This window comes from Podarcis cretensis, assembly GCF_951804945.1.
Source record: "Podarcis cretensis genome assembly, chromosome: Z".
In the NCBI taxonomy this organism is placed as follows: Eukaryota; Metazoa; Chordata; class Lepidosauria; order Squamata; family Lacertidae; genus Podarcis; species Podarcis cretensis.
This window is the reverse complement of record NC_137184.1, coordinates 38747426-38767486: the sequence shown is the minus strand read 5'-3', so window position 1 is coordinate 38767486 and position 20061 is coordinate 38747426. Positions and strand designations below refer to the sequence as shown.

The 20061-nt window shown below is 43.8% G+C and overlaps 1 protein-coding gene across 3 annotated transcripts in view; it reads left to right on the top strand.

The window, feature by feature from the left end:
* Positions 1 to 1735: 1735 nt before the first annotated feature.
* Positions 1736 to 20061, top strand: part of KLHL4 (kelch like family member 4) — a 42411-nt gene continuing 24085 nt past the window's right edge. For 2 of the 3 annotated variants that reach the window (XR_013835121.1, XM_079963000.1), the window contains exon 1: positions 1740 to 2869. Coding sequence is in view for 2 of the 3 variants with exons in the window: in XM_079963000.1 (XP_079819126.1) it covers positions 2445 to 2869 (425 nt within the window). In the remaining variant the exon portion in view is untranslated. Of the gene's footprint in view, positions 2870 to 20061 lie in introns of all 3 variants that reach the window. The other variant, XM_079963001.1, reaches the window with a different exon arrangement.

Here is a 20061-nt window from a genome sequence, read left to right as displayed (position 1 = left end):
GGTTTCTCCCAGCCTTAGCTGGAGATTCCAGGGATTGATTCAGGGACTTCTGCATGCAAAGTAGAGGCTCTCTCACAGTCTCATAGTGTTTTCTTAAGGTAGGCAGTCCTAGATTCCTGGGAGGGAACCCCAGGTTTGATAGGGTATATAGCCTTCTGATACATCCCACTTATGCAAGTTTAGTGTCTTTTCAGCTACATAAGGATTGGCACTCAGAAGATTGAGCTTGCAGTTATTATGCAGAGCCTTTGGGCCAGTGGGCACACTGGGAATTTTGAGAAAGTGTTATAGCTGCCTGTCACCAAGTTGCTACTGTGAGGGAATGGCGTGGCACAAAATGGCTGCTATGAAATTGTGGCATGGGTTCAAAGTGCGTGCCATATCTAAAAGAGTGCCAGAAGAGAGAGGACCACCAGGTGCTACAGACATCACCTCCCATTAGCACGCATCAATGAAGAAATGAAAGGCAGCTATTTGATTACAGAGAGAAGTTCTTTGCACCTCTGTTCAGAATGCAAAGGTGTGTGGATGTCCAGTCCTGGCATTCAGTGAAATAGGAGCATGCTTAAGGGGACATGTTGAATTGGGGAGAGAGGCTGAGCCACTGCAACCAGCAACTGAGCCCGCAGAACAAACAGTCTGTTCTGCATTGTGGATTCTGCAGGTAATATGGGTGGGCAGACTGGGCACCATGTTGGCAGCTCCTAATATAGAGATTCCTCATTGATGCTCATGAGGAAAAGCAATGGCACTTCTGGTCATTGTTTCAACAAGGCCGACACCCTTGACCCCAGGTGCTCCAGAAATGCAGTGTGTCAGGTGTCTGTCTGTGTGCACATACTGCACCCCTCCAAATACCCCACAATAGGTAGCATGGGGAGGCATGTGGATCTTTAATAAAATGACAGAGGAACTTTAAATCCATGTGCAGTTTCTCTAGCACATGGGTAGGCAAACTAAGGCCCGTGGGCTGGATTTGGCCCAATCGCCTTCTCAATCCGGCCCCAGACAGTCCGGGAATCAGTGTGTTTTTACATGAGAAGAATGTGTCCTTTTATTTAAAAATGCATCTCTGGGTTATTTGTGGGGCATAGGAATTCGTTCCTTTATTTATTTTTTCAAAATATAGTCTGGCCACCCACAAGGTCTAAGGGACAGTGGACTGGCCCTCTGCTGTAAAACTTTGCTGACCCCTGTTCTAGCGTACCCCAGCTGGTTACAGACAACATAATCACACTGATTCTTTATGCAGTGTGTGTGTGTGTGTGTGTGTCAGAGAGAGAAAATAGATGAGCCGGATGGCATGAGGATATTTACATGGGCACTTAGCCAGGAAACAGTGTTGTGTTTTCCATAGATATGCTTCTTTAGGGAGGGTATCTCATCTGAATGTTTCAAGTTTCCTCTGCAGTCCTTCCTATAGGGAAGGTAAATTCCACATAATTCTATGCCTACAAACTGGGGGACCCTGGGGGAGAGAAAGAAAGTCCATTTATGCCAGACTATGCTATTGAATTTAAAACTGAATGCTGTTCATTTCGTTTACAGTAATATTGTACGATACATGAGGGCTACCTCTCTCTAGCTATTTCACTTTTAAAAAACAAAACAAAAACAAATAACGAAAACAAGGAATACATGAAAGATATTCTTAAGAAGAAACTGAACTGCTGGAGAATCACGGCATTGAAAAACCGAGCATTAAAAACCTACTTAGAAACATCCTCCCATTAATACCCCTTATAAAATCTTGTATCACATCCCTAAACCTCCTCAACTGACTTGGAAATGAACCAGATTTGATTTCACTGAGTGGCGTTTGCTTACACGTAAGAAGGCTTAAAGTTGTGCAACAAGGCATCCTGACCCTATGTGTGGGGCTTAACTTCCAGGGAAGCGTATATAGGATTGCAGCCTGAGTGTGAGGGAGAGGCATTTTGGCTTGCCTTGGGGTGTGTGTGTGTGTGTGTGTGTGTGTGCGGAATAAAGTATGAACTGCTTTCTTTTTTACATGCAGCTGAGGTTGCAGGCTAAGATCCCTTAGGATGATAGTGTAGCTCTACAGTGCTGCTTGCATGAGTGTGTGTGTGAGCTGAGCCACCGGGTAGTGTAATAGCAGATGCTTGCCTGCGCTAAGCTGATTTACTTGTTTAAGATCTGACCTCATCATTCTGTCAGGATGGATTCCCACCTATACAGTTAGGAAGATCTTAGCAGAACTGTCCGCGACATACAGAGGAAGCCTCAGTGAGAGAAAGGGAATTACAAGTATTAGGAACACGAGCATTTCTTGCTTTCGTTCCTTATTTTGGAGAGGATGAAGCGGAGGCATTGAAAAACACAGGAGACGAACACAGGGTCTGTTTCCTTTCTGGAACAACAGGATTTTTTTGTAGCAGTGTTTTCCTTCTCTCTTTCTCTTTCCCCTTTCACAACTTGTGAAGATGTCAGTCTCGGGGAAGAAGGAATTTGACGTGAAGCAGATCTTGAGGCTCCGCTGGAGATGGTTCAGCCACCCCTCTCAGAGTTCCACAGGCACCGGAGGTTGCCTGCAGCAGGAAGGATATGAGCATAGAGGGACACCAGTTCAGAACAGGCTGAAGAGCCACTCGCGGGACAGAAATGGGCTGAAGAAAAACAACAGCCCAATACGACACAACATCTTGGCGCCAGTGCCTGGACCGACCCCAGTGCCCCACCGGCCGATCCAGACTTGGCCTGAGCAGCAGAACTTCATCGAGCACCTGCAAGCCACAGAGCAGGTGCCGAAAGCTGTCAGAGAGGAGGAAGGTGACAAAAAAGAGCTGGACAGAAAGGCGCAGGAGCTGCAGATGATCACAGAGGAGAGCAAGGATGAGTCCGTCGAGAGGTGGGTGATTTAGAGGGCAGCGCTGAGGAAAATCAGCTGCATGTTATTGCTGTTATTAATGGTCATTGTTTGTAGTTATTGCTAACATTGTTGTTGTTGTTATATATAAAAAGTGCCACCAATGTGCACAGCACATTGCAATGCACACAGCACATTGCAATGCACAAGAGAACAAGTCCCTGCCTGGAGGAACTTACAGTGTAAAATATGACATGGCGGGGGGTGGGGGGTGAGAGAGGAATGGCAGAGTAATCGAAGCAGACAGGGTATCCATGTGCATTTATTTTGGTTGCATGTACTTATACTTGGTTACAGCAGGGTAGGGAAAGGGCCTAAACTCAGTGGTAAGGTATCCACATGCAGAAGGTCCCAGGTTCCATTCCCAGCATCTCCAGGCAGGGCTGGGAATACCCCCTGCCTAAAATTTTGGAAAACTGCTGCTAGCCAGTGTAGACAATACAGTGGTACCTTGGGTTAAGTACTTAATTTGTTCCGGAGGTCCGTTCTTAACCTGAAACTGTTCTTAACCTGAAGCACCACTTTAGCTAATGGGGCCTCCTGCTGCTGCCGCACCGCCGGAGCACAATTTCTGTTCTCATCCTGAAGCAAAGTTCTTAACCTGAATCACTATTTCTGGGTTAGCGGAGTCTGTAACCTGAAGCATATGTAACCTGAGGTACCACTGTACTGAGCCATATGGGCCAGTGGTCTGACCTGGCATATAACAGCTTCCCTTTTCCCCAGTTAAGGGTTTGTGAGCCTAAAGTTTAATGAGAAAGGTGAGCTTTGGCCTAAACTGCTTACTCTTTCTTTCTCCCCCAACTCTCTTCTTAAATAAACCTTACTCTTGCTGTTGTCTTGGAAATGAATATACTGTCCAGTTCTTAGGAAGCATGCTTTGTTTCATTTTAAAAAATTGCTGGGGCTTTTTAACCCTAGGTGAATGAAACCCCTTCCTCTAAAATTCACACGCATCACACTGTGCTAAATAATGCTATTTTGTGTGTGTGTGAATGGCGTTTCCTGTTTATAAGATGCAGCCCCCACCAAGGAACAAGGTCCTTTGTGTTTCACCTTGTTTTTACTCCCACCCCCTTCCCCCCTGACACTTCCCTGAGAATTTTCAGTAGCTTCTGTAGAGCGTGTTAATTTGTCTTCAGATAAATGAACCAGCTCAAAACCTTCCCTTTCCCGTGACTTTATCAATAAGTTCAAACTTTGATGAATGGAAAACGTTGGGACACACACAGACACTGCCACCAGTCCTCTTTGTTGCTGCTGTTTATTGCCTCATTGATGAATATAATTAACCTTGAACCATACTGGGAAGTGGCAAGGAGCTTCTTAAAGGTTTATTTTAAAATTGCAGTAATCTCACCCGCAGCTTGCTGAAGGGAGAGAACTGAGGGCAGTCATGCACACTTGCTTGGGAGTACTATTAAACTAAATGCTTGACGGCGGGGGCAGTGGGTGCGGGGGGGGGACGGGACGGGACACTTGCTTGTCAGGGATTGATATGTTGGATTGACCTGTAAGTCCTAAACAAACACGGAGGCTGACCCTCTAGGAATAAGTTCCCTTGTGTTCATTTGAACTAACTACTAACCCAGTGTAGACAAGGCTGCGACCTTTCTAAGTAAAATGTCACTGAAAATGAGCAGGGAAAGCGTTAGAGTTCAGATTTAGGATGGGAGTCACTTTTTGTGAGAAACTGATAGCAACTGATAGCAACAAGGGCCAAAAGCAAAAAAAGGGGACGGTGATGGAAATGTGGTTCCAGAAGTAATTTGTTTTAAAAAACAGTATGTTGTAGTGGTTGGAGTGTTGGGACAAGAAACCTGAGAGGCCAGGGGTCAAATCCCTTCTCAGTCCTGAAGCTCACTGGGTGACCTTGGGCCAGTCACTTTCTCTTAGCCTAACTTACCTCACAGAATTGCTGTGAGAATATTTATTTAGTTCAGTCAGGATGCAAATGTATTTGCTCCAATACAAACTGTACATGTATTGCAAAAAATATATATAATTTTAGTCTCCGGCATTTTTTCATGCCAGGGAAAAAGGAATCCTGTTTGACAACCTGCATTTTTAAAAATTGCTTCTCATTTCTCCAGCTTGTGATGTGTAGCAATCCTGATTCGTCCAAATCTATGTCTGGGCAAGTTGAACAAAAGGCACGTTGGCATATTGAAATCTATAGAGGATTCATTAAGTGCCTGACACCAGTGTACTTTTTGCACTGATGCCAACAAGAATGCAGCAACATACTCAGTAATGGAATTTTCCTTGTGAAGTCTGATTCTACACACCTTTACTGATAAGTGTTTAATGGAGGCCAATGGGGCTTATTTCCAAGTAAGTGTATGAGAGAGCATAGCTTGAGCAGGAACTTTGAGCATGAAGAACAACAAATATGGTGGAAACAGTGGAAACTGCTATACTAAGGCAAATACAGCACTGCCCAACCAACTTTGTTGTGTCCTCAGCTTGCATGACTTCTTATTTATGGCCTTTCGAAGGGTAGCACTGCTTACTAGCTGTCTACTCCTTATAACTCAGAAGAGAAGAGGATGGGGACAAACAAGAATTACTTGACTCCACCTAGCAGCCCAGATATGCACCAACCACCATTGGCTGGAAAGATCCCTTTCTCTGCTGGTAGCTGGCTAAAGTTGGGCTGAAATTCTCAGAAAAACAATTTTATCAGAATTTCTTTGAATTTTTCTTTTTCTGAACTGTTGGAAAAGGTTGATTCTCCCCTGGAGAATATTCAACAAAATGGCCTCCTCAATTTCTTAATCCAATAATTGGATGGAGAATTTCAGCTCCTGCTAAGCACCCCCAATTTTCATATTGTTTAATATTCAGTAATTCAGTAATATTAAATAAAGCAATGGGCGCACCTTCCTTCTCCTGGTCCTTTTCTCCAGGACAATTGCTTCCTTTCTCTATCAGAATGAATGAGCAACAGTCTCATTCAGCATTAACCTGAATCAAAATGTCTCAAAAGAGAATTTTCTGGGAATTCTTTTTGCTACCACAAAACCTGTTAGAGAATTCCACATCCCTCCCAGAGATTAATCTGAATATTCTCCTCCCCAGTCTTGCCTCCCACAATAAGGGTGGAAAATTTTGGGAGGCCACTTTTGCCCAGCAAAATCAATATAGTCATCACTGCTGGGATGCCTTCAAAATTGTGTGGAGTCTGGCCTTCCTTTGAGAGTCTCTCCATATATCCTACAGCAGCTGTCAGGAATATTGAACAGGGACACGGAAAAGTCACTGTGTGAGAACAATTCCAGGCACTAAGGTCCAGTTGTAATGGACCTGGCATGGGGAATCATAAGAAGCTGCTTTGTACCACATTAAGCTAGTTGTCCACCCAAGTTGGATTGCCTACTTTGACTACTCAGAATGAGGTCCTCCTCACTGACTGTTTCTGGAGCCTTTCAACTGGAGTCCCTGGGAATTAGGCCTTGAACCTTCAGCATGCAAAGTGTGCTCTCTTCCTCTAAGCTGTAGCTGATCTTAGATGCCCCTCAGAGTCTGTGGAGGAGGTCCTTTACATTTCCTGCTTCCTGCTTGTTTTAGCTGGAGGTCCTGGGGAGTGAACCCAGGATCTTCTGTGTGCAAATTGATGCTGCCCTATCACTAAACTATGGTCCCTACCTGGATAGGGCAGCATCACTGTGTTTTGCAGTATCTGTGTTTTGAAACCCTAAAACGTCTTTCCTCGGGATTGGCGAAGTAAACAGCAACAGCCTTTCCAGCTAGGGGCTTCAACAATGGGATAATGAGAAGTTGTTTCCAATTACTAGGCAGGAAAGAAAACCTGTCACTAAAGCAGTGTGTTGTTGTTGTTGTTGTTGTTGTTGTTGTCATTGGTATTGGTGGTAGTGGTAGTAGTGAAGAAGAGGCTCCAGGTAGATACTCATATGTGTGTCATGGACTGGTTGGATGCAGAGGAATGGTGGGAGGAACTAGCTGGAGAACTTCCAGAAAAGGAAGGCTCAGAGCCCAGGGATTGGTGGTGGAATGATGATGAGTGGTCAGAGGGAGAAGAGGGAGAATACAGATAAGAGGAGGTGTCAGATGCTGAAGAGGCAACAGGGCTGAGTGAGCTGGGAGAGTCTGTGGCAGAGAGAAGCCCAGAATCAGAGGCAGAAGCTGAAGCAGGAGAAGAGGGAGGCCAAGAGGCAGAGGTGAGTCCGGCTGGTGAAGAGTCATGGGTGTCTCCTCCTCTTGGTACGACAAGCTCCCCTTCCCCCTGGTCTCCCAGAACCAGAAGAGGCATGAAAAGGGCACAGGAGTGGTTGGCTTCATGCAGGCGCAGTCTCTGATTGCTTGGAAAAAGCCTGAGGAGGTGGGCACTTTCAGTCTTGGCAACTGATTTTCATGGAAGAAGACCACTGGGAATGAGCTACTCTGCTCGTTAAGCCTGACAGTCAAGTCTGTGGAGATCCTTCTTTTTGCTAATAAAGTTAACTATCTTTGAACTGTGTGATTACAGACCAGCACACTCCTGTGACAATGTGTTAGAAAAGCCTGATCACTGAGCTATGGCCATGACCCAGCAACTGCTTTAGAACCTGAAAGTTCTAATTGGTTCCCATTAGCAGCTCAATAGGACTGGTAGGCAGGGAGACCAACAGCAGGTGAAGGCAGAGCTAAGGAAGGCAGAGAAAACTAATTTATTGTTTTGTCCCTGGCCTCCTCCATCCCGAGTTGCACAAGGGAAATGCTGAGAATGAGGAAGCACCAGAGGATAAGCAGTGACATCCCTTTGACTGGTTGTAAGCCAGGAGACAGGCAGGTAAGCAGGCTGAGGTTGGTGGGGCAGTTTGTCCTAATGGACCAGCCTCCACTGTTAAGCCACCAGCAGATCTATCCTCTGTGAAAACAGTCACTGAAAGGGCCAGTATTAAAAATGGCCAGAGGGTTAGATATGCTAGTCGTGTCGCTTCTTAAACATTAACTCATTTATTATGACATATTCTTCTTCAACCAGATCCCTGCTTCATCAGATGCATGAAGTGTTATCCTCACTTGGCATATGTATGGGTGCAGAAGGGTGCAGAAAAAAATGGAGAGAAGTGAACACTGGTATCAAATGTCCCAAAATGCAAAAAGTACTGTCTGTGACCATCTGCTTGAAGTTTAAAAGCATGCGGTGCAAACGCAAGCTGTTTGTACATTGCATATTTTTCGACTGGGTGTTTTATTCTGTTTTGCAGCGTTAAAGTTAGTGATTGCCTGCGTTACAACCCAAGAAGGGGATGGGTGAGAAAGTGGAAGGCATAATAGTATTTAACATTCCCGCACCTAGCAATTAAGGGTCAGGGTATGGCGCTTCTCATCTGCTGCCTAGCTTCCCCAAATCGTGATGACACATGTCTAGCATCTCTCATGAACTTCACCAAATGACAAATACAGGGATTGTGGACTCATCTAATGGGAACTTTTTGAATCACAACCTCTTTCTATCAATGATTCGTGACTGTCAGGATTGACTGGGTGTTGCGTTTTTCATGTCCTTGTCAATGACTATCTTCTCATTACCATAGAATATGGTGTTCTTGCCTCTAAAATGTCTAGTGTTTTGACAGACATTCTAGGCATTTTTTTTAAACTGAGTGGCCAAATTTCCCTCCCCTGTGGTTTGGATCCAATGATGACACAATACAAGTAGAAGACTATTCTATTCATAGAAGAGCTGAAGGGGAGGGTATGATGTCCATAATTCCCTATTACAGCTGCAACCTGCCATCCCACCCCCTATAATAATTTTGGATAACTCCCTCACCACCAGGAGAAGCTTCTCAAACAGTGTGCATGCTTGGCAGGCAGAAGGCCACAGGTTTGATCTGCAGCATCCCCAGGTAGGACTGGGAATGGCCGTTGTCTGGAGAGCCACTGCCAGTCAGTGTAGACAGTATTGAGGTAGATGGACAAATGCTCTCACTTGCCATAAAGCATCTTCTTATGTTCCTAAGGAAACCCTGTTGCATAAGAGGAACTCTGCTCATTAGAAGGCAAAGCTGTGCTGGATCAGACAAGGGTATATAAATTCCAGCCTCTTGATGCGCTCTTGATGGCTATCAGATCCTTTCCAGGAAGGTCACAATCCCCCAAGGTAAGAGCCTTCCATGCTGTGGCTCCCAGGAAATCATATTCAGTGGTATTCTCCTTTTGTAAATGGAGGCTCTGTTCGGCTCCCATAGCTAGAAACTTTTGCTAAACCTCGTAGTACTTAGGCTCCATTTGTGTGCCCATCTAACAAATGCTTCTCATTGCCTCTCCAAATAGTCACCATGCTCAATGTATTTATTAAATATTCCAAGACTGAAATGGTCAAGTGTAGAACCTTTTCTTACCCCACGCAAGAAGGAATCAGTAGGTTTGCAAGAGGCTCAGACTTTGCAGAGGGAAGAAATGCCTAAGGGTGGAAAATCTTGACAAGCAGCTCAGTGGGGACTGAGCATGCTCAATGGGCACTGAATGCTAATTCTTGGGGAAATGGAACTCTGGGGCGGGGGAATAGTATGGAATGACACATCCAGAAAGAGGATGCGACCGACCGACCGACTGGAATCAGGAACGGCAACATTTCGTTATTGCTGCTCCTGTTGTTTTTGAGTACATTATGAATGTAGATGGCACTTTAATAAAGGGCTGGCAAATCTAGATATCATTGGACTACAGATCCCACCACCCCAGACCATAGCCATGGAGGGTCCCAGGTCCCCCATCTCTGCTGTAAGGGAAACAAATGGCTGCGTCGAGGAGCTTACAATCCAGATTTAGACAGTTGCCTCTCTATTGCCTTTGCTGTTATTCTGAACTGACACTTTAATTCGGGAAATATACCTTGAGCACAGGGAGAAATATTCTGGCATTTAAACTTATGACCCAGACGTGGGAGTACAGCTTCTGTCTCCACGAGTATTTATTTGCTACAAGTGTGGAAGCTGTTTCTGTAGAACTGGGGCTGCTAGGTGGGCTGGAGGGCCATGACCCTGATAGAGACGAACCATACAATAAGCCCAGCGGTGGAGGAACCCTCTCTGGCACCCGAGGCGGGATGCCAAGGGCAGGGCGAATTGCCTGGTGATGCATGCATGATGTCCGTATGGACTGCGCATGTGCGGCATCCCATACGGAGTGCACACATTTACAAACTTTGCACGACAGTGCAGAATATTGCCAGTGAGAAGTGGCTCCAAGCAGTGAGTATGCATGACACTGGCCAATTCTGGTTTCAGGATGGTCCTTTCAGGCCATTGTGAGCCCTCCAGGATTTTGCTGCCTGCAGAATTGCCCATTTAAATTTCAGTCACATCTGCACTTTCTATGCAGATGACATTGAACCGGACCACTAACTAGCAGTGTAAGCTTATTCCAGGCTCACACAATGACTTCCAATCAGCGTTGCCTAAATAAGGTCAGGGTCGGCTATACAGAAAATCATTAAGCTGCCTCCGAGTCGGCAGACTTTGGGTGCGAGACTGACAAGGTGAGATGCACACAGCTTGCCTTCAGAAAAGGTGGTTTGGGAGCTTTGGCAGCCTTAGCTCTTTTCACCACCACTATCACCAAATCTGTAGTTTATTAATGTTTTTATCCAGAGCTATATCAATAAAAAAGAGAATAATGATAACTGAAGGAAGAATAGAGAACTGAAGCAACGGGGAGAAACTCCCATCACCCCTGACCACTGGACAACTTCAGTGGGAGCTGAAGTCCAACTGTATCTTGAGATTCACCATCAGACCGAGAAGCTTGAAAAAATAGCTATCTCTCGTCTCTTTTTTGGTGATACCAAATTCACAGGGGAAAAGAAAAGAGGCTTCTAATAGTTGAATTTTCTCCTTACTACTGTTTTGGACTTGTTGAATTACCAACAAATCTGATTTTAATTTTTTTAGATAAATGTGAATATAAGGAACACAGGAGGGAAAACAGAGGAGGGAAATAGGTGAGAAGGAGAGAGATGAAGAATAAAGATTTGTGTGTCAGATACGGAAGGTGTCAGATAGAGAGCCAGGCAACAGCAGTTGTTCTTCCAGGGTAATAATGTTAGCAGAGCACCACTCTTGATAAGTCATCAGCATTTTTGTGCCAATTTTTACTGATATACACATTTTTGCAAGGCATTTCCCCCTAACACAATGCAAATTTGCACAGTATTTTCATGAACATATGTGTTTCTATGCACACTTTACCAGAATATATGCATCCCTATGCAAATTACTTGGCTGCAGAACTGCACTGTAAAATTTGGTGATGTGAGAATTTCAAGGGATGGCTGTGTTTTTTGTGCATTGTTTCGGAGAGTGCAATTATTGTGGGTTCACCTTTAAATGCAAACATAATCACATTTCTCCTGCATCCCTACATGTGAATAGCACATTTGTTTTCCCATCATCTCTGCCTCTTTCTTGCTTCCACAGTCCCCAGTTTTTAAGCTCTTATGACCTCACTTCCTTCATTTTCCCAATGTACTCTTTGATTCTTTTCCCTAGGCAAAGAGACCATTCACTTCTCTCCCAGAAGTTGCACCGTTTGCTAACATTCCACAGTTTCATTTTCTCTGAAACAGCCTATGGCTGTGTAGGTAGAGACCACAGGCAACAGATAATGTTTTGTTTATGATAAACATGACATTTGGTAAACCTAACACTGTTGTATGGCTGGGCAATATCATCCAGTGGAGGGACCTTTTCAATTCTACTGGGCCAAGGAAGAAAAATATTCTTTTGTGAATATACTTAATGTTTTCACCAGCTCATTATTACCTCTTTCTTTTAGTTCTCCTGTGCCTAATGTTAGACTTTTCTTGTGTAAAGCCTCTGCACTGCAACTCAGGTTTCCCATTTAATTGCATTACACTCAGTAGGGGCATTGTTTGGAAAATAGCTTAAATTATACATTATAGTTTCTCATTATAGGCAGCAAAAATTGGCTGTGGCTGTTACCTAAGGGAGCAGCAAGCACCAACTAGCAGCATGGAAGTGCCCTTTAAGTAAAGGTTATACACAATTCTGTAAAGCGTAGAGGCAATAAGTGAAGTCATTTACACTTCCACAACAGGCTTTCTATCCTCTTCTTGAAGCCAGGCACACACCTGGGGAAAATCATACAACTTTTTATGTTTGTGGCTTGATCCAAATAGCTTGGAAGAATGGCACAACAACGGGCATGGACTCTGAACAGCTGCCCATGATCCTGGCAAGGTCTCACAGCACCCTTCCCTAGCCTATGTGCTCCAGTGGTTTTTGGACCACAGCTCCCATCAGGCTCAATGGTGGGAAATGCAGTCCAAAATTGTAGTCCCATGGGGTTGGTGGGAACAAAACATCGGGGGGGGGGCACGAGGTTGGCTAAGGCTGCATTACTTTAGCAGCATTGCCCTCTTTATCATGGGAAATGAAGATAATGGAATGGTACATTTTACTCTTTCCAATTATAGTCCATAAATCTTTCAACATAGCCATTGATTATTCTTGTGAAAAATGGCATCTCAAAAAAAAAAAAAAAAAAGGGCGCCTGCGGACAGTGTATGAAATAGCAATGAAATTAGATACTTCAAGCATATTAAAGCAGTGTTTCGATTGTTTTCACAGAGAAGTTGGGGTGACACAGCTATGAAATCAACAGGAAATTGCATCACAGTGTGCGCATTCTTAGGAGGACATAAAAAACGATTGCTCGTTTTATAGAAATGCAGTCTAAAAGCACTTTAGTTAGACCTAATGGACAATTAAAGGTTATTTTACGGCTGAATCATTGACTTCCAAACTATTTATGAGGAGTTAGGCACAGGCCATTAGCGCTATGCGCTTCATGCTTTAGACAATTGTCCATGCTGTGTTGACCACTTTACCCATCAGCTTTGGTCCTTACCAGGGATGGGAAAGAAATTTGGTTCAGTTCCCATTTAAAGGTGAACCCACATAATTGGCACATTTCACAGCTGTATGAGAAATAAAGCCTTCAAAATTCTCAGAATTTTGCAATGCAATAGTCCAGCCAACTGAGACCTGTGGGTGTAGGGCTGTATACAAAATAGATAGATGATAGATAGATAGATAGATAGATAGATGATAAAATAAATGAAAAAATGCATAGATTCTGAAAAAGTGTGCATAAAAGTGCATATTGTTGTTAAAATAACACACAATAACACACAAAAGGCCACTACATTAGGGAAAGTTGTTCTGCAAAAATGTGTATGGTAGGTGCATCCCCCCCAAAAAAACTTGACCAGGACAACCCACCTGTCTATCACATGACACCTGCCAAAATCTCTTGTGTGGGGTTCCAAAGCACCTGACAGCCAGCCAAGAAGTCTGTTCCTCACACTCTCCTGTGAGTGGAGGGATGTGGTTGGTGACGCAGTGCACAGACCTCTCTGTGGCAGCACATCCTTTGTGTAATGCACCCCTTCTATAGCAGAGGTGGGGAAATGCAGGACCAGGGGCTGACTGCACCAGCCCAGGAGCTGGCATACTTATTTCCCCTCCAACCTGCCACCTCCAATCTTCCATCTTGGCCAGTGTGAGACTCTCAGGGTTCTGGTTTGGATGATTCTTCTGCCAGAGACTCTCCCTCTGATACACAGGCAGAGCAAATAGATGCTCCAACTTCATTATCTCCTGCTCTTTCTCATGCACACATATTAGAGAGGGGAATGTAAGCAGCATTCCTAGAACTCCATCTCACCTTCAAATGAGTAACCCTTTGCTCTCTCTTTCAAAACTGCCAGCTGTTTCTCTCTCTCCTACTCTCTCCCACTTTTCCCTAAGTTTGATGGGTGCAACCATGCCAAAGTGCTGAAGTATATCTCATTCAGAGACCAAGAGAGATCCCCAGCTCTCAGGGGACCATCTCCTAAGAATTAATTCCCATCAGCTGGACCTCTTGGACCTCCTAGCCATCCAGCTGTTTTACAAAGGAGTGGCTGGACAGCAGCTGCCTAAACTGCATCTATCTTCATTTGTGGCAGGAGCAGGGAGTCTGTGGGTCTTCCAGATGCCATTGAATTCCAGCTCCCCTCATCTTAAACCAGCATGGCCAAAAGCCAGGAATGATGGGACAACATCTGGAGGGCCACAGTGCCCGTTCCCCTCCTCGACTACAGTATCTGTTTGCCCTCATTCTCCATGAATATTGATCTACTCCTCTGGAAGTTTCAAAGCAAAATGCTGGTCACACCACATTATGCTTGGCTCAGCTTAGATCAGGCACCCCCAAACTTGGCCCTCCAGCTGTTTTGGGATTACAACTCCCATCATCCCTGACCACTAGTCCTGTTAGCTAGGGATGATGGGAGTTGTAGTCCCAAAACAGCTGGAGGGCTGAGTTTGGGAATGCCTGGCTTAGATCCATGCAACACAGCTGTGAGTTGTGAGTGGATGACCTACAAGAAAAAAACACAGCAGATAAGAGCATAAACCCCTCCAATTGTCATCCAACTTACCAGAACAGCATGTCTGAGGGAGAGGAAAGGAATTTGTGCAAGGCTGACTGGTGAGCTTTGTGGCTGATACTGAACTCCACATTGGCACAGAGTAGTCAGTGCCCTCCCCTTTAGTCTCAAGTGTGCATCCGCCTCCTGTTCCTTTAGCTCCAGAATTAAATCATGTTCAGTATGGATTCCTGACATCTTAGATTAGCATTTGGGTTCTCCTCCCCCTGTTCCTCTGCACCCTTCAGCTCTATGAGCTGTCAACACCTATTAATTCTAATCAGAGCAGAAGCCTCACCACATCTTTCAGAACTGGGCCCTACACGCTTACTGCAAGCTGATGTGCAAAGTGCTAAAATGCATGAAATCCCAACTGTGGGAAAATAACAATTCTGAGGTTTTCTATATGGCTAGAAGCAGCACCTTTGCAATAAGTTTTCAGAGCAGCCCTACTTTGTTATTCCCCAGAACCACAGAATTCTACATTTTTAATTCTTCTTCTTCTCCTCCCTCCCCCTCCCCCATATCATTTATAAATTGGTTCCCATGAGGCATCCTGAAGTGATTCACCAAATAATAAAATATATGTATAAAATAGTTTACATCGAAACCATTAAAACAATTGCATTTATAAAAAACCACGCAATGAAAAATACAGTTTATAGTTTGAAACAGTTCAGAACAACAACACGTGCATGCATGAAATCAGTTCAAAACAGTACAACAGAGATATTGACTGGGATCAAGATGCCAATTTAGGAAGTTTGTTGAAAGGGAAACTTAACCTGGAGCTGGAGTTCCTTCGCCGCTTAACTCCAGAAACCCTTTTCAGATCTCATGTATGGCACGTGTATAGCAAAAGTCACGAAGGGGCAGTATTTTTCCTTCGTTTTTGCCCTTGTCTAGCTGGGGATTTGCTCCATGCTATGATAAAGACATTTCCCCTGTCATCTTTCCTGAACAGCTTTTGGTAGATTTCTCTCTTTCCACTCCCCCTCTCCCCCGTTCCAGTTAACAATCCTCTCCTCTAACCCCCTCTTGCTTTTCCGTCTTTTGACACCAAGTATAATCTTCTGCGTCATCGGAACAACAGTGTGAAAGGTATCATCAGGACAGCGGCTCAGTTTCCCAAAGATGCTGTTTCTACGGAAACGCATGTTTCTAATTATGGTGGGTCTTTCTGACAGCTTATGCAAAACTGTACATCACTTTAGAGGGGAGTTTCATGGCACACATGCTCCCAGCACCCATTAATTTAACATTCTCTGGGTCTCAGGTACTCAGTTACTTAGAAGGGGGAAGAAGGTAGAGATGTTCATCCAGTTCACATTTTAATGGAAGCTACCTTTTGGAATTCACATGTCTCTGAATTTTGTGATGCATTTTCACAGCCAAAAATTGGGCACACAAAAAGTGTCTATTAAGGTAAAAGTGTGCTCAATAGATTAATCAACTAAAGCTTTCGTGGAGGCACATTCTCACCAGTATGACTGTGAGCTAAAAGCAGTCTTGCTTATTTCCCCCCTTAGGCTACTTTTAGGCTATTTTTGTTACGATAAATTATTAAGTAATGAAAAATAACATGCTACACAACGACCTTTCCTTCTAACAAATCTTGGTAGCTTTTATCTATGAGAAAGTATGCGTAGAGAAGTTTTCCATGAGAAAATCTGTATAAAGTTTTCCCTCTCCCCAAATACTAGAACGTGTGGAATGTCTTGCCATAAGATATGGTGATGATCGCAAACTTAGATAACTTTAGAAGGGAATTGGGCAGATATGCTTCCAGTTTAGAGTCAGTATGACCCTGTATACCAGTTACTGGGGGAACAAACCTTGGCAGAAGGCAATTGCATTCAAGCCCTTCTTGTGGGAAAGGATTTTTCTGAGCATTCTGAGCAGGAAATGAAAAATGCAAGAAACCAATTTGGAAAAAAAATCATTTCCTAATGCAAACTGCCACTTTTCTAGTCCTCATCATATCATCTATTTGGGAAGTCATTTTACTGCACTCACTGATACCTAAGTCAAATATGAAAATGTATAAGCAATTTCAAAATAAATAAGATTAATTGGAAAAGCAATTATTATAGAGCGGCAGAGTGAACAATTACCGAATCTAGCATAATTAGACTCGCTGTACACAACCACTACAAATAAATTAGGTCCATCGGCGCCAGCTCCTCTCTAAAGGATTTGTGTAGTGGCTCCCCAGTTACCATAATTCTTCCGCATTTTGTAGCCTTTGGACTTGGACAACTAATCAAGCCATAATTGGCTATTTACCTGACAAGCTGAAATGATTATTAGTATTGCAGAGCAAGGCTCATGCTTTATTACCACGTATGTGAAGGCGCATCTTCTGGGATGTTTGGGTGCATAATGAGAGTATTATTTATTAGGTCACAGTTGCCAAATGGTTTCTAATGCTTCATAAGAGTATGAATATGGAACTATATTAATAAGGTTATTGGGAAAATACATAAAGTTTAAACCAGGGAGTATTGTGCTTTATTAGACAGAGACGCTCTTGGTGTGAAACAAAGCAGTAACTTAAAGCCTCTGGAAGTTTACCTCACACATGCTAAGCTCATTGCCCTTTCAGCTTCTTCTTTGTCTGCCTGGTCATCCAAGCCTGTCTGCACAGGGCATGAAGGCAAGGATAATGCCTCTCTCTGTCATTGTTTCCAGGCACTTGTTATTCAGTGTCTTATAGCCTGGGAGGGTGTGACAAGAGTGTGCATGCTTCCTGCCTGCTCAACCTATATTATCATCATCTTACCTGTGAGTCTTGGAAGACCTGCTCCCTTGCCTTGCAGGCTTTTCCCCCACCTGGCCTGGGAGGGCAGGGCCCTGACTGACTCCAACTACAAAAGTTGAGGGAGCTCAGAGAGACCAGATACCATCATGGCTGCAGATGCATACCTAGGGTCCCTTGAACTCTTGAAAAGGGGCCATATGGCTCCCCTTCCCCCTAAAATCACTTTACCACAATAACCACATTAGAAATCTTTACATTCTATGTGGCCCAAGTACTCAAAGAATCCTGAGTATGGGAAAGGTGAGGAGGAAGGGTGGAAAAATTCACATGCCTTGTGTTTGATATCACCACAACAGTGGACTGACTCCAGCTTCAGAAGCTGAGGCTACTGATGAGGCCAGAGACCACCTTGGCTCCAAGTCCTGGAAGGCTTACTCCCTGCCTTACAGGCCTTTTCCACCTGGCCTGGCCTGGGAGGGCAGGGCTCTGACTGACTGACTACAGGGGATGAACAGACTTTTGGGGTGGGATATTGTTCAGAGGTTTTTGTTGGGGGTTATTGCTGCTGTTACTGATTTTTTTGTAGCTTTAATTTTAAATTGTATTATGATTTATGTCAAAATTGATTGTATAATGTGTTTAATTTATTGTTTATGACTACTTATGTTGCAGGACGCGGGTGGCGCTGTGGGTTAAACCACAGAGCCTAGGACTTGCCGATCAGAAGGTCGGTGGTTCGAATCCCCGCGACGGGGTGAGCTCCCATTGCTCGGTCCCTGCTCCTGCCAACCTAGCAGTTTGAAAGCACGTCAAAGTGCAAGTAGATACCGTATTTTTCGCTCTATAACACGCACCCGACCATAACATGCACGTAGTTTTTAGAGGAGGAAAATCCGTAGGCATGCCACCCATAGGCATTCCCTCCATAACACGCACAGACATTTCCCCTTACTTTCTAGGAGGAAAAAAGTGAGTGTTATGGTGCAAAAATTACGGTAAATAGGTAATGCTCTGGCGGGAAATTAAACGACATTTCCGTGTGCTGCTCTGGTTCTCCAGAAGCGGCTTAGTCATGCTGGCCACATGACCCGGAAGCTATACACCAGCTCCCTTGGCCAATAAAGTGAGATGAGCGCCTCAACCCCAGAGTTGGTCACGACTGGACCTAATGGTCAAAGGTCCCTTTACCTTTTTACTTACGTTACACTTATTATTCTGTAGTTTTTTTCATGTTGTAAGCTGCCTTGAGCATGGTTTTATTTGTGGATAAAACGATGATGTATGTAGGTTTGTACGCAATTTCCTCATGATCATGTATTAGAAAAAGGCAACACCAATCTCCAGTAATCTTTCTTTAGAAGGAAGCACTTGGGGAAAATGGGAGCAGGAAAGAATCAGTAAATCACGCACTCAATAATCTGTGGGCTTGAGCTATAGGACACAGCTATGACACCACTCTGACTCCTTGCATAAGAGATCTAATGCCCTGGCATGGAATTGAAAATTGGGAGAAAGTAGTGACATGTTTTATTGAGTTGGGAAAGGTAATCATAAGTCACTAGCTGGAAAGAAGCAGCATAGGTATAGATCTTCAAGAGAGCCAATGATGGTTTTTAAGGGGTCTGTCATTGCTTTGGACAAATGCTGCTTATGTGAATGTTCTTTCTCCTCTGCTCAGTCTTTGTATTTGTACATGAATGACTCTTCCCATACTGATAAACTCCAGTTGGGCTGCTGCAATGTATTTTACATAGAGCTGCCCTTGAAGATGCTGCAGAAACTAGAATGCATCTGCTAGAAATCTGACTTGGACTTCCCATTGGGAATATATCTTGCCAATGTTGAAGTTTTACCATTGTTTGCCAACAATTGTCAAGCCCAGATCACACTGCAGGTGTTTGCCTGCCAAGCCACTCATAGTGGGAACTCACACGCTTAAAGACACTCCTGTATCAGCTCACCTGTATACTGTGGTCATCTTCTTCAGGTGTTTGCATTGTCAGAGTTGAGACAAGTGGAGACCAGGCAGGAGGCTGTTTTTGGCCGTAGCACTGCACCTGTGGAACTCTTTTTTTTAGGGAACCTAATCTGAAATTTACCATGTTATCTTTTAAGTGATGGGTCTTTTAAGGTACTTTCATAAAGTCTGCCTGCTGCTGCTATTACTAATATTTTATGCTACTTGATATGTTACTGTCACTTGCTGCATTTATTTTAATATGTTGCACGCTGTCTAGGGATGAACAGTGGAGGTGCAAATTCTTAAATGAAAAATAAATAGCTAGATAATAAACAAACAAACAAACAAACAAACAAACAAATAATAGAAACATAAACCAACCAAAGAAGCACAGTCTTCAGCAGTGAGCTTTTGAGAGAGTTCAAGTGGATCTGAAGCTGCCTTAAACTAAGTCAGACCTTTGGCTAGCCTAATAGAGACATTTTGGAAAGTGATTCCCCCTAATATAGTGCACTTTGTATACTGTTTTCACTAACATGTGCATTTTATAAATAAGGTTTTACCCTAGTGCATGCATTTCTGTACACATTTCTTGACTGGAGAACTGCATTGCAAAATTCAGAGGAGCACAAATTTCAAAGTATAGATGTGTTTCTGCTCGTATGTTGTTTCAGAAACTGCATGTTAGGCATGTATGCCTTTAAATGTGCTCTGGATGGAATTTGCCCTCCACCTCTAACTTTAACAGATATAGGTCTTAATATATCTTCCATTTTGAGTGTGTGATGGCAAAGAGGTGGATGTTTAATCACTGGGTCTTCATGGTAGCTAAAAAGCTACACACTGTAATGCTGCTTGTTCTGTAAGTCTCCTGATAGTCTTACTGCCTCATAAATACAAACAAGTTCCCTGTTTTCTGAACCACATAAATACTCAACAAGAGAGCTGGGAGCAGGAAAATGGCTCATTTTAATCCCAAACTCATAAAAACAACCCAGTGGTGATAA